This window comes from Micropterus dolomieu, linkage group LG23, assembly GCF_021292245.1.
Source record: "Micropterus dolomieu isolate WLL.071019.BEF.003 ecotype Adirondacks linkage group LG23, ASM2129224v1, whole genome shotgun sequence".
NCBI lineage: Eukaryota > Metazoa > Chordata > Actinopteri > Centrarchiformes > Centrarchidae > Micropterus > Micropterus dolomieu.
In genome coordinates this window covers 22980951-22993149 of record NC_060172.1, presented here as the reverse complement: position 1 = coordinate 22993149, position 12199 = coordinate 22980951, and the positions used below count along the sequence as shown (strand labels likewise).

Genomic DNA, 12199 nt, shown 5'->3' with positions numbered 1-12199 from the left:
TGCAGCAGAAATTTTTTTGTAACCTTGGCCAGATCTGTGCCTTGCCACAATTCTGTCTCTGAGCTCTTCAGGCAGTTCCTTTGACCTCATGATTCTCATTTGCTCTGACATGCACTGTGAGCTGTAAGGTCTTATATAGACAGGTGTGTGGCTTTCCTAATCAAGTCCAATCAGTATAATCAAACACAGCTGGACTCAAATGAAGGTGTAGAACCATCTCAAGGATGATCAGAAGAAATAGACAGCACCTGAGTTAAATATGAGTGTCACGGCAAAGGGTCTGAATACTTATGACCATGTGATATTTCAGTTTTTCTTTTTTAATAAATTTGCAAAAATTTCTACATTTCTGTTTTTTTCTGTCAAGATGGGGTGCTGAGTGTACATTACTGAGAAATAAAATGAACTTTTTTGATTTTTGGAAAATGGCTGCAGTGAAACAAAGAGTGAAAAATTTAAAGGGGTCTGAATACTTTCCGTACCCACTGTAAATAACTATGTATTCAGTGGTATATAAAGATCTTACATGATGAACCGTTATGTTTTAATTAGAATGAGCCATTTCTACCTACATACACAGCGGGTCCTCTTACATGGAAGCCATTTTGCGCCGCCATGTTTCTACAGTATCCCAAACGGACAAACTTCTCTGCAGAGTGCGTTTTGTCACTACATTGAATACGTATGAAGAAGAAGGAAGAAGAAGTAGTAGTACTAGTAGTAGTAGTTGTCTCATTTATTAGAAGTAAGAAGAGAAGTGAAATTTGGACAAATGGAGGACCACACGTATTATTCAGCACAAGAGCCAACAGAGCGTGTCGGCCACAGTAGCTTCTCCTTCGCACTTGGAAAGGGAGGGGTGAGTGGTGAGAGCCCGCTTCCAAATCTTGAGACAAATCCCCCAGTTAAGTAATTCCAGATAAACTCTTACTTAGGCTTAGTCATGTTTATGTAACAGGTCTTCCCTATCTGTGTCTCTAGTCTGCAGTGACGAACTCACCCACAAGTTTAAGGGCTACACGGTGATGACAGAGGATGAACGCTACGACTCCCTGAGGCACTGCCGCTATGTTGACGAGGTGGTGCGAGATGCTCCCTGGACCCTTACCACAGAGTTCCTCAAGAAACACAAGGTCAAAGGTTCACGCAGTCACTGGATACACAGCTTCTTACAATGTCACACAGCGACAACAACAAAGATAGCTGGTGTTCAATCAGTATGAACACTGTAATGTTGCACTCACAGATTGACTTTGTGGCCCATGATGATATCCCGTACACCTCTGCTGGATCAGAGGATGTTTATAAGCACATCAAGGAAGCAGGTGAACATGTGTATATTCATATAAGTAACCATCATAATGAATTCTAGTTCCGTCATTTGTCATTTCACTTAATTTAATCATGTATGTTTTTATGTCAGGAATGTTTGTTGCCACTGAGAGGACAGAAGGCATCTCCACATCTGATCTGATCACTCGTATTGTCCGAGACTATGACATCTATGTTCGACGCAACCTGCAGAGAGGCTACACGGCCCGAGAACTGAATGTTGGATTCATTAATGTTAGTGAAATTCTATTTCTTTGATTTAATAAAGAGAATATTGATGTTTGAACAATACAGAAAAATCACAAATGTACTGATGCTTTGTCTTTTACTGACAGGACAAGAAATACCGACTCCAGAACCAGGTGGACAAGATGAAAGAGACGGTCCGTACGGTGGAGGAAAAGTCCAAACACTTTGTTTACAGAGTGGAAGAGAAGAGCCAAGACCTCATCCACAAGTGGGAAGAGAAGTCCCGAGAATTCATTGGCAACTTCCTGGAGCTTTTTGGACCCGATGGAGCCTGGGCATGTTTACTTTTACATTAATCCATACAACACACTCATTGAAGCTTATATGTGATGGCTGTTGTTATTAACATCTGAATACCCTGCGTAATAGAGTACAGAGCCTTTAATAACATTAAGTTTTAGCTAAAACTATAGATCTACGAGAACGAATGATGACCGTGACCAAAGTCTTACCTTGAATGATGGAATGATGGCTTTGTCAACAAAGTTTTGCCCATCACACGCACGAGAAATGGTGTTGACCACCCAGTGTGATAGACATTGTTTAGATACAGGAAAGTCTAATTTGTTATCGTAACGTAACAAACAAACAACTGTGAGTGTGAGCGTCTCAGTGGCGGAGAGTGTGTCGAGTACACCCTTTTACACCCTTACTGGACACAGTGTTTGTAGGTCTATGCTGCCCACAGCAGAGGCCAATTCTGGTTAAAATGAGATGATAACACTTTATTCGCTGTCTGGGAGTTCACTACATTAGGGAGGAACGAGGGATTCTCAGAAGGGGCTTGAGTCACTGATTGCAACACCAAGGGAGATCCCATGGTGGAGCTCTTAGCATCCTGCCTGGCTGCAGGCGGTATACGTCCTTCATGAAGTGAGACACTAAGGAGTGTCTCCTGACGGACACTCCTCCAACTGCCTCATGAAAGCAGGACACAGCAAATGCAGTGGAGGGTACACATACAACAAGCCTGTTGCCCATTCTTGTAACATAGCATCCGTGCCTAAGGAAGTCCCTTGATCCCACTGCGTAAACCAGCTCTCGCAATGAGTTGTTTCTGCTGATGCAAACAGATCGGTTTGAGCTCTGCCAAAACGGGACCATAGTAGAGCTACAACCTCTGGATGTAGCCTCCATTCGCCTGGAAGAGGGCCTGTCCTCGACAGGAGATCTGCTGCACGATTCTCCATCCCTGGAATATACACTGCACCATCCTGCCTTCCCAGACCGTACCCAAGCCTGTTAAGGAGGCATCTGTAGACACCATGGTCTCTTTATCGCCTCCTTTTGCAGGATGGTTAAAATCTCTTCGGCTAAAGTCTGTGCCCTGTCATTGACCACGGTCAAATGGTACCTGAAATAGGGAGGGCGATCCTGCAGAAATTGGATTCTGTTTTTGTTGCCACAGTAGCCAGAACCCACTTGTCTGACATGTATTTTTCCCAGCTGTCCAGGCGCAGATGGAAAACAGCTCGCATCGCAAAAACACACTTGGGAAGCCATTTTCCAACCAGCTACGAATAGCTGAACTAAGGAAACAGACCAGCAGCGCCCAGCTAGCCACAATCTGCCAGTTAGAAATGTTATAATCAATAAGTAATTAAATCAAAGCATGCCCACTGTGAACAGGGTATAACAACATAGCCAACAGCACCACAGTGGTGTTTCTATTATAATAATAAACGTAGTTGTTAAATTAATTCAACTTCAGAAAAAATCCCATCAGATAATAAATGGAACTAACTTCGGAGGAATTGTAAAGTCGACGTTTTTGTATCATACATAGGTCCTAAACAGGATGTAAAAACTCACTGTGCGTGAATGCACAAGGTAAGACAAGGTACAACAAAACTCCCACTCACTGCAAACAGCATGCTCCCAGGGCAATGAAATAAAGGTTAGTAACAATAGTAGCTCACTTATTATAGCTGTAGAAAAACTCTCTCTGCTTGCTTGACCAAACGGATTATATTAAAGAATATGATAAATAAATATTTACGATTGGAAACCGGGCAGTCTCTGATCCAGTCGGTGACCTCAAGATTATATCTGTAAACCCCTCACATTACAGGATCATTTGAGCCGATAATCTGTTCCGTCCAGCCTGGGATCGGGAACACCCCCGCGATTATAGTTATCCTCTAGTGTGGGGCCAGCATAAGGCACCAAAACATCCAAGACCGCCTATGGTTTTTACAATGTACCTCTTCTTGCAAATTAACAATAAAAGTTATTGTAACCTATAATGCACAACTAAATGAGTTCAATGAGCTGATCACAGAGTATTTTATCACAATGTAATGAATTGTACCATTGCAGCACATTACAACACAGTAAAACTCTTTCCTGTCCTTGTTTAGCATGTGATCCAGGAGCGGAGTGGCCGTATGCTCCAGGCCCTGTCACCTTACTCCTCGCCCCGTGGCTCCCCTAGCAGCAGCCCCACCAGAAGACGCTCAGTTTCTCCTGACTCCTCCCCCTCCTCCCCATCCCCCTCCTCTCGCTCCTCTCCTTCCTCTCCATCCTCTCCCTCCTCACCTGAAACGGAGACACACTCCTCTCTAAAAGCTGCCTCCACATACAGCAGACATGTACAATGAGTTCATCATGCTTTGGTAATCTTTATTGGTCTTACAGGCTATTAATCTGGGCTCATTAATCTGGTAGGCTACATAATATGTCTAAGTAAGGGTGTCACCTTGTGTTGAAAAATGGTGGGGACATAAGGGCTGAGATAAGGGGTATGATGATACACTTGGGTCATGAGACGTAACGATGAACGAGAACAAGACAAGAAGACTTTGAACACTATTTTGAAGAAATAAAATATGAGAGCGAGGTCTGGGGGTCCTCCGCCCCCTAGAAAATTGGAGCATTAAACACTCTGGAGATATTTTCTGCTCCAATTTACAGTGAAAATGTCTTTACATTTCTTGGTGCAAGCTATTTTTCAGAACATTTTTAACAAATGCTTTCAAAAAGTGATGGGGACAAAATCAGGCATTTCAAAATGTGGTGGGGACATGACCCCATATGCTAACTATGCTATGGATTAAACAAAAAAAGGAAGTAATTTATTACTGGTTTATTCACCTGCAAGTGCAATATATCATAATATACACAATGTTTCTTCACTGCAAATAAAATAAAAAGAACATTAACATTTTGTTTGGATGCGACTTGTTTTCTGTCATGTTCTTCCATGTCTAGTAGCTAAACACATACCCAAAAAGTGCTTTCACTGAGTATTAATAAGTTCTATGCATCCATACAGAGCGGTACTTTCCAGGCTTAAAGTCATTATCAGCCCAAATGTCCATGCAATTTAATGTGCTAAATTAAAACACACTTTCTGTAAGCTTGGGAGGTGGCTGAGTATTTTAATAGTCCGAGAAAAAACTGATCTTCTCACATGAAAAGATCAGTTTTTTCTCGGACTATTAAGCCCCCATCTAATTTTTATATTTAAAATGTCCTTAATACGCCGTCGTACACCTCAGTAGTCAAGTCGAGGCACACTTTTGAGCCTTAAAATTACATTCAAATTACATGCGGTGCGCCTAAGAACTACAGACTTATCTGCGCATGCTCCTGAGTGTCTCGGTTTCTGTGGCGTCTTTGGCTCGGCCATATAAAGCCATGGCTATGACGTCACCCAGAGCCCTACACGGATTAAAGATGGCGCCCTCTCATGTACTGAGGTGCTGTAAGCGGGCTCTGAACTGGATACCTGTCCTGTTTATAAATCTGGTTGTTGGTTGGTCTTATTACGCTTATGTTGTGGAGCTCTGTGTCTGTAAGTACACTCACTTTTATTAAGTATCTAGCTACCGCGGGGCGGATATCTTCTTGTGTTGACAGTTTCAGGGTTGCCAACTTTGATGAGCTAACGTTAAGTTAGTTAAAGTGAGATTTAAAATCATCACAAGTTACTGTATAACTTTACATGCGGTTAAACCTCAGGACAATATTATAGAGGATCATTTTGTTTCTGCTTGTTTATCAATTGACATGCACGCAATCCTCCATGACAGCAATGTAACGTTATGACGTTAACAAAACAGTTAACAGTTACATGGAAACAGTCTCGTAGCGTGTACAATCGCCTTGTAATGGGTTTATCTTACTTTTTTTATTTACTTTTTTTATTTATATATATATATATATATATATGATTACATGTTGACATTTTTTATATTATTTTAATAATACGTTAATGGACACACCTTGGGAGCAAGGTGTAAAATCATGATGATTAACCATAATGAGACATGGTTATAATTTAACCATCTGAAACACCATATGTTATTCATTGTCTATGGGAAGATGTAATGAGTGCTGCAGAAGAATGACAAGGTTTGCTGTTAACCTTTGTTTTACAAGCAAGCAACCAAACCACCTTCACCCAAACACTGGTGAAAAAATACACATGCTTTATTGTTTACTATAATTAATCTGTAATTGAATGAATTAGATGACCTTAAGTGATTTATAATTTTATCTCATAATCCAATGTGATCATCCAAGCTTATTAATCAGTATGTCATCCTGCATTCACAGTAGTTTGTTTTTTTTCAGCCTGGAATGACCATTATTAGCATGTAGTCGTACTGTAGTTATGTCTGTAACCCAGCGGCTGTGGTCAGGACAGGGACATCCCTGCTGCTTAAACAAAGCTCTCTGTTATGGGTGGGCCACTGCTGGCCGTGCCAGGCTGCTGCCACATGGTGTGAGAAAGGGGTGGTGTGTGGGTGGGGTGTGTAGTCATGCATTCTTAGGACCTTCATTACTGCTCACTAATATGTGTTTTCCTTTGCATTATATAGATACAATCCCAGATAATGCAGAACGAAGTAAGTATTCCCCCCACACACTGTTCATTTTCTCCATTCACATTTCTTATTAATTCATGTTTGATGATATAATTCATCTCATGCTAATTATTCATAGCAAAGATTATTTCAGAGATGCCAGAGTTACTGCAGCTCAAACCTTTTCTGTCTCAACAGTCAGCTATTTGGTCATCTTTCACATTTTCCTCTCCATGTTTATATGGTCTTACTGGAAAACTATCGGGTCCAAACCTTCCAGCCCCTCAAAAGCGGTAAGCCAAGAGTTTACAGTAGGATTTGGTAAATATAAATATACACATATAGAAAACTAATAATTTCACAAGAAGCTGTTTACAGTTTGTTGGGCTTCCCCTGACCTGTTTTTTCTCCTCATGTTAGTTCTGTCTGCCCAGAGCAGAGAAGGAACTATATGTGCGAGAGGAGCGAGCCGAGACGCAACAAGAGATTCTGAAGAAAGTGGCGAGGAATTTACCCGTGTATACGCGCACGGCAGGAGGAGGTGAGGCTTTCGACACAGCAGTCAAACAAACTGACTGGCTTACTATTTTAATGCTGGGTAGCTGCCTTCAAGCATACCACTGGGGAAAAGCTATATCTCACTGAAACACTTTTCCTTATCGTTCAGTTCATGTTTGTCATTCGTGCACAACATAAAATAAGCAGTACCAATTAAATTGCGCAAATGTGTTGCTACATTGTGTCTTCCGCTTTTGGATAAAAGTGCAAGTGTTTGTATCTTTAGAAAAGGAAGTACTGTATGTATACCCTGTTGCTGCTACCAGGCTCATCTGTCTTGTGTTTGCGGAACTGCACGTATCAGAAGGGTTAATTGGGCTCAGGTGCATCTCGCTTCCTCTACAGGCCCCACCTGACTCTTCTACTCATCAACAGTCTAGTTGGTTTCACAGGGACATTTGAAAAGACACTTTATAAAGATAAATCTTTCCTATTTATATTAAAACATTTATAGAATTAATGATGTATTGCAGGACTTTTCTAAACACATGAAATGTTTTGCAAAGTATTCCAAATGTACAATACAGAATACACCTCAAATTCTTAGTTGAAATATCAACTACCTCACATAAACTGATGGTGCAGTCTTTCATACAAGAGCGCTGTGGGGGCGGGGTACAGTAGTAATTCTACTTTCACTTTCTCTAAATAGCCATCCGATACTGCGACCACTGCCAGGTAATCAAACCTGACCGCTGCCATCACTGCTCAACCTGTGAGATGTGAGTGTACACACTTTATAGTTTAACCTCATCTCATCATTTTAATTTTTTACTTTTATGTTTTCCTCAAAGGAGCAAAAGTGTTTAAACTGATTCTGATATCTGTCTGCAAGAACGTTAACTGCAGCTTCCGGAAAAAGAAAGTGAATAGAGAAAAGGGGGGGAATATGCCAATGTGTTAATGCTGAGAAATAATAAGACATTAAGTGATTAAACAAAGCGTTTTTTGCTGCAAATGGTGGTTTTGAACCAGGGTTTTAAAACGATATCTTCACCCACATTTTGACGTTCAACATAAATACAGATTGATTCACATTTCCTTATTAAAATATTGGGCATTGTATTTTCTTTTTCTGACACCTTCATCTGCTCATGCATTGTAAGTGCTTCTGGTTAACTGGATTTGATGGTACTAATATGATGTATGTTTTCCTTATACTCATTCTTCAAGGTGTGTGCTGAAAATGGATCATCACTGCCCCTGGTAGGCTTTTCTAAATTAACTCTGCATTTAATCTAAATGAGCATATTTCACTTTCTGTCTCATTTTCCGTTATGTTTTCTTTCAGGGTGAATAACTGTGTTGGATTCTCAAATTACAAGTACTTTGTCTTGTTCTTGGCTTACGCCTCACTCTACTGTGTAGTCATTTGTGCTACAGTCATCCAGTACTTCATCAAATTTTGGACGGTAAGTACAAAAACTTCCTCTCTTTTTGTTTTTAAAAAAAAAACAAAAAAATACTGTGGTCACAGTTTATTAAACGTTGTTGTAGGACCCTGTTTTACTCATAAGATGTTCCGCAGCCTTGGGTTTAAAGACCATTAACACGCTTTCTTTTAAACTGAAAATACATTGCCATTTTGGACATAAATCAACTTAAATCTTCTTGAATTCAATTATTTAAAGTGCAGCCAGGCTGTGGTGACACACGTGATCAGCCACTAATCTGCAATGTAAGATATCAACCACTTGTTTACAAATGTGTCACTATGGTGCACTAGTGTGTCATGCGGTCACTTATCAGGGGATCCTATTTGGCATACTGCTTTGCATGAGACAATGGTTCCTGTCACGTAGTCCAACAGTGAAGGAAGTATATTGTGAAAAAAATACTAATTAAGACAAAGGTGAGATGTTGCATTGAGGCAACAAAATAAAGAAGAAGAATTTTTAGAAAGTTTAATTTTCCACTTTGCTGCCGTCAGTTATTAGGCAAAGATGACTCGACATGAGGACAAAGTAATATACTTGCAGACCTACAGGCTGATTAGGCTAACACTTTCATTCTTTTTGTTTCTGAAGAAGCAGCTGCCTGACACACACGCCAAATTCCACATCTTGTTTCTGTTTTTTGTGGCGGCTCTGTTCTTTATCAGCGTCCTGTCACTTCTCAGCTATCATCTGTGGCTTGTGGGAAAGAACAGGACCACTATAGGTAGCTATAGATAAAGATATAATTTAATCAACTTCGGATTATATCATTAAAACGTTGCGACTGACTATGTTTTTATATCAATTTTCAGAGGCTTTTAGAGCTCCTGTCTTCTCAAACGGTCCAGACAAAAACGGGTTTTCCCTGGGTTTTAGACGAAATGTATGTGAGGTGTTTGGAGACCAAGGGAAGTACTGGATGTTTCCTGTTTTCTCAAGGTGAGTCTACTCTGACCTGATATAACTGCAGCTATCAATCCCCTTAGCAATCACAATGATGCAAATAAATTGGCAGATATACTGTTGTGGCAACACTCTGCTTAAGGGTAATTAGCTCTGTATTAGCAGACCTATAAAGTCCATATCTATCATCAGTGTTATAGTAAACATTACAGTAAAGCTATTTTAATGGAGTGGAGAAAAAAGAAATACTATCAAATTACAATTATACCCTGAATCAATCAAATGCTAACATGTTTACTAATGCCGTCTTTATCTCTTTTATCAGTCTGGGAGATGGACATTCATTTGTTACCAGACTGGTACACATAGATCCCGAACAAGCAAAAAGTGTCCTCCAGCAAAATGGCAAAAGGTGAGTGTTTTTTTTTTTGTTTTTTTTTTCCTTTATCAAATATTTAACTTGTTTCCTTTCATTTTTGTTTGCTGGGTGTTAATATCTAATGTGACTTTAATCACAGTCCTGCTGAGGCGGAGACCAACCCTTGTGGGCTTGGTAACAATACACAACACAGTAACAGCAAGGAGCAAAGTGGTATGTTGTTGATGGCTTTTCTCACATTTTCATTGTTTTACATTATGGCTTATGTTGTGTTTTTTGTAATTACCTTCCTGCTCAAAAAGCAAACCAGAACAGTTCCTGAGCCATCTCTTAATGTCCTCACTGTTTCCTTTCAGACGGTGGCCAGATAGTCTCAGTGACTATGGAGAGTGAGCCATAGCATGTATGTGGAAAATGAATACTGTAGAGTTTTGCTGGTTTGTCCTCCTCCTGTGTTGATTTGTACTTTGTTGGCTGTTCCTGCACGTCACAGCCACACCAGTAAAGAGCTCATCAACTGTTATGCCTTAAACCAGGAGCATCAGCACCTCTGCAGGAGCCGTCCTCCACCTACATTTTTTTTTTTTTGACAGTGCAGCCTCAAGCCAGATGTTTTTTTTCTGTATGCACATTAAACGGACCATCCTTCATCCAGTGTGCTTTTAAACTAGCACAACAACAATATCACATCAGCAGTGACCTTGTACTCTTCAGCAGTCTGAAGCCGAGGTGATTCACAGGTTTTGTTTTTGTTTTGAGCCAAAGACATTCAAATGTTTTCAAATCATCCTTTTTCAGTATTCTTCAAGCATTAATAACTAAACCTCAAGTCTGGTTGTGTTTGATGTAGACAAGTGGGAGCCAGTAAAGCGATATTTGCATGATATCTGATACAAAATGGTGAAACATTTCAGCACTGTCAACAGTGTGCAATATGTTTTAGCAGTTTTAAACTCCAAGCACAGTGCAATTATTCAGACCAGTAGTCAACCATCAAATGGTCTAATTTAGTTTACAGTTTACATGATTGAAAAAATGTAAAGGTCTTTCTGTTTACACTTTTAAGATGTTTAGTTTTTTTACATTTCAAATTTTATACTGTGGTCAAACATGTAGGTGATATATGTTTCAAATATCAGGACCAAATCCAGTTAAACTACAGTTAAAATGGTTTAATCAGATAATTCTTGAAGACACATAACCAATAGATCACATAGTGAAGGGAATTATCAATGAGATTTTTCATTGCACTATAAATATATTTAATTTATTTGTTTGCAAGCCTTGATACATTAATTTCATTGTTTTTATGTATCTATTGATTTTATTGGAATGGTTTATGTTGTATTTTTATTTATTTAGTTTTTTAAAAAAGGTATGGACCTAAAGGTTTGTCCTCTTTGTTACAGAACATTTTCACTTTCATGATCAATCCTTTGCTGCAGTATGTATTTGTTTTTAAAATTAATCAATCTTAATCCCCAAGGATTAAATCTGTGTTCATTCCATTTGTTTTTCCAGTTTGATTATAAGATGTTTTTAAGAGTTGGAAAGTAAGAGCACAAAATTAACCATTAACAATAAAGTAATTAAAAGAAATTCTCTGAAAGGTCAGGAACATTAGATCCACTTTGTCCTTGAGCCTGAACCAGGATCGATAAGGTGGAATTTAAATACCAGCGATTAAATAGCCTGTGGTCATCATAAATGCTCCGCTCTGTTCTCCTGGCAGCTGTTTCATTATATTCCATTCTTTTCAGTGGAAATGATGTACAATGTGGCGTTTCCCTGACTAATGAGAAGATAAAATTTCTTTGTAGATATTACTGACTGAGTGGTAGTCCATGTGAATATGCTTACAGAAGTTTTATAACTAACTTCAATGACTAGACAAAGCAGCCAGAGCTGCTAATGCAGTTATGCCTGTGAAGAACTTGTTTAATGAGACAGCATTGTTCATACAGGGGGATCTTCATTGTTTTGTAACAATAAATATAATTTAAGAAACTATAAGGTGTGATTCTTCATCATAAAAACTGATGCACTGTGACCTGTAACAAATTAGAGGAATATAAAATTCTTAATTGACTATGGAACAACTCTGCCGATTACTGTTGTGGATTACAGCTATACGTCTTCAGATGTTTGTCATAACCAGATCTATTTCCAGTGAAATCACATGTATTTGATATGACTTATCTGGGCTCTTCACCATCTCGAAAATTAGTCGTCAAATTGTTTCCTGTGACAGTCACATCTGTAATTCAAGTATGACACAATAGTTAAAATAAGTGGTTAATATTTTTGGCTGGATAACTTGGATTATTTGCAATAAAATATGGTGCAGACATTTATTTCCCCCTGTAGATGAATTGCAATTTTGATGATCCCTTCACTTTTCATCTAGTGCCATCATTAGGTCAAAATTTCAGTTGGTCATGTTAGCATGCAGATGTTTACATGTAGCTCAAAGCACCTCTGTGCTTGAGTACAGTCTCAGAGCTGTTAACATGGCTGTAAAATCTGAAGTA

General features: G+C 39.3%; 2 protein-coding genes across 3 annotated transcripts in view; both read left to right on the top strand.

Annotated features, from left to right (window-relative positions):
• Positions 1 to 4232, top strand: part of pcyt1bb (phosphate cytidylyltransferase 1B, choline b) — a 7210-nt gene extending 2978 nt beyond the window's left edge. The window contains exons 4-8 of the mRNA XM_046040448.1: positions 982 to 1133; positions 1247 to 1325; positions 1424 to 1566; positions 1668 to 1856; positions 3942 to 4232. Of these exons, the coding sequence (XP_045896404.1) occupies positions 982 to 1133; positions 1247 to 1325; positions 1424 to 1566; positions 1668 to 1856; positions 3942 to 4181 (803 nt within the window). The 3' untranslated portion in view covers positions 4182 to 4232. The remainder of the gene's footprint in view (positions 1 to 981; positions 1134 to 1246; positions 1326 to 1423; positions 1567 to 1667; positions 1857 to 3941) is intronic.
• Positions 4233 to 5245: 1013 nt separating this feature from the next.
• Positions 5246 to 11676, top strand: zdhhc20a (zinc finger DHHC-type palmitoyltransferase 20a). 2 transcript variants are annotated; one of them, XM_046040941.1, is made up of 13 exons: positions 5246 to 5377; positions 6408 to 6434; positions 6591 to 6685; positions 6813 to 6933; positions 7603 to 7672; positions 8124 to 8156; positions 8242 to 8362; positions 8978 to 9110; positions 9199 to 9325; positions 9615 to 9701; positions 9808 to 9881; positions 10025 to 10071; positions 10162 to 11676. In XM_046040941.1, the coding sequence occupies exons 1-12, from the start codon at positions 5260 to 5262 to the stop codon at positions 10066 to 10068; spliced, it is 1050 nt and encodes a 349-aa protein (XP_045896897.1). In that variant the 5' UTR covers positions 5246 to 5259; the 3' UTR covers positions 10069 to 10071; positions 10162 to 11676. The 2 variants fall into 2 exon arrangements, with proteins under 2 accessions (XP_045896897.1, XP_045896896.1); XM_046040940.1 differs by having other exon boundaries at positions 10025 to 11676.
• Positions 11677 to 12199: the final 523 nt, after the last annotated feature.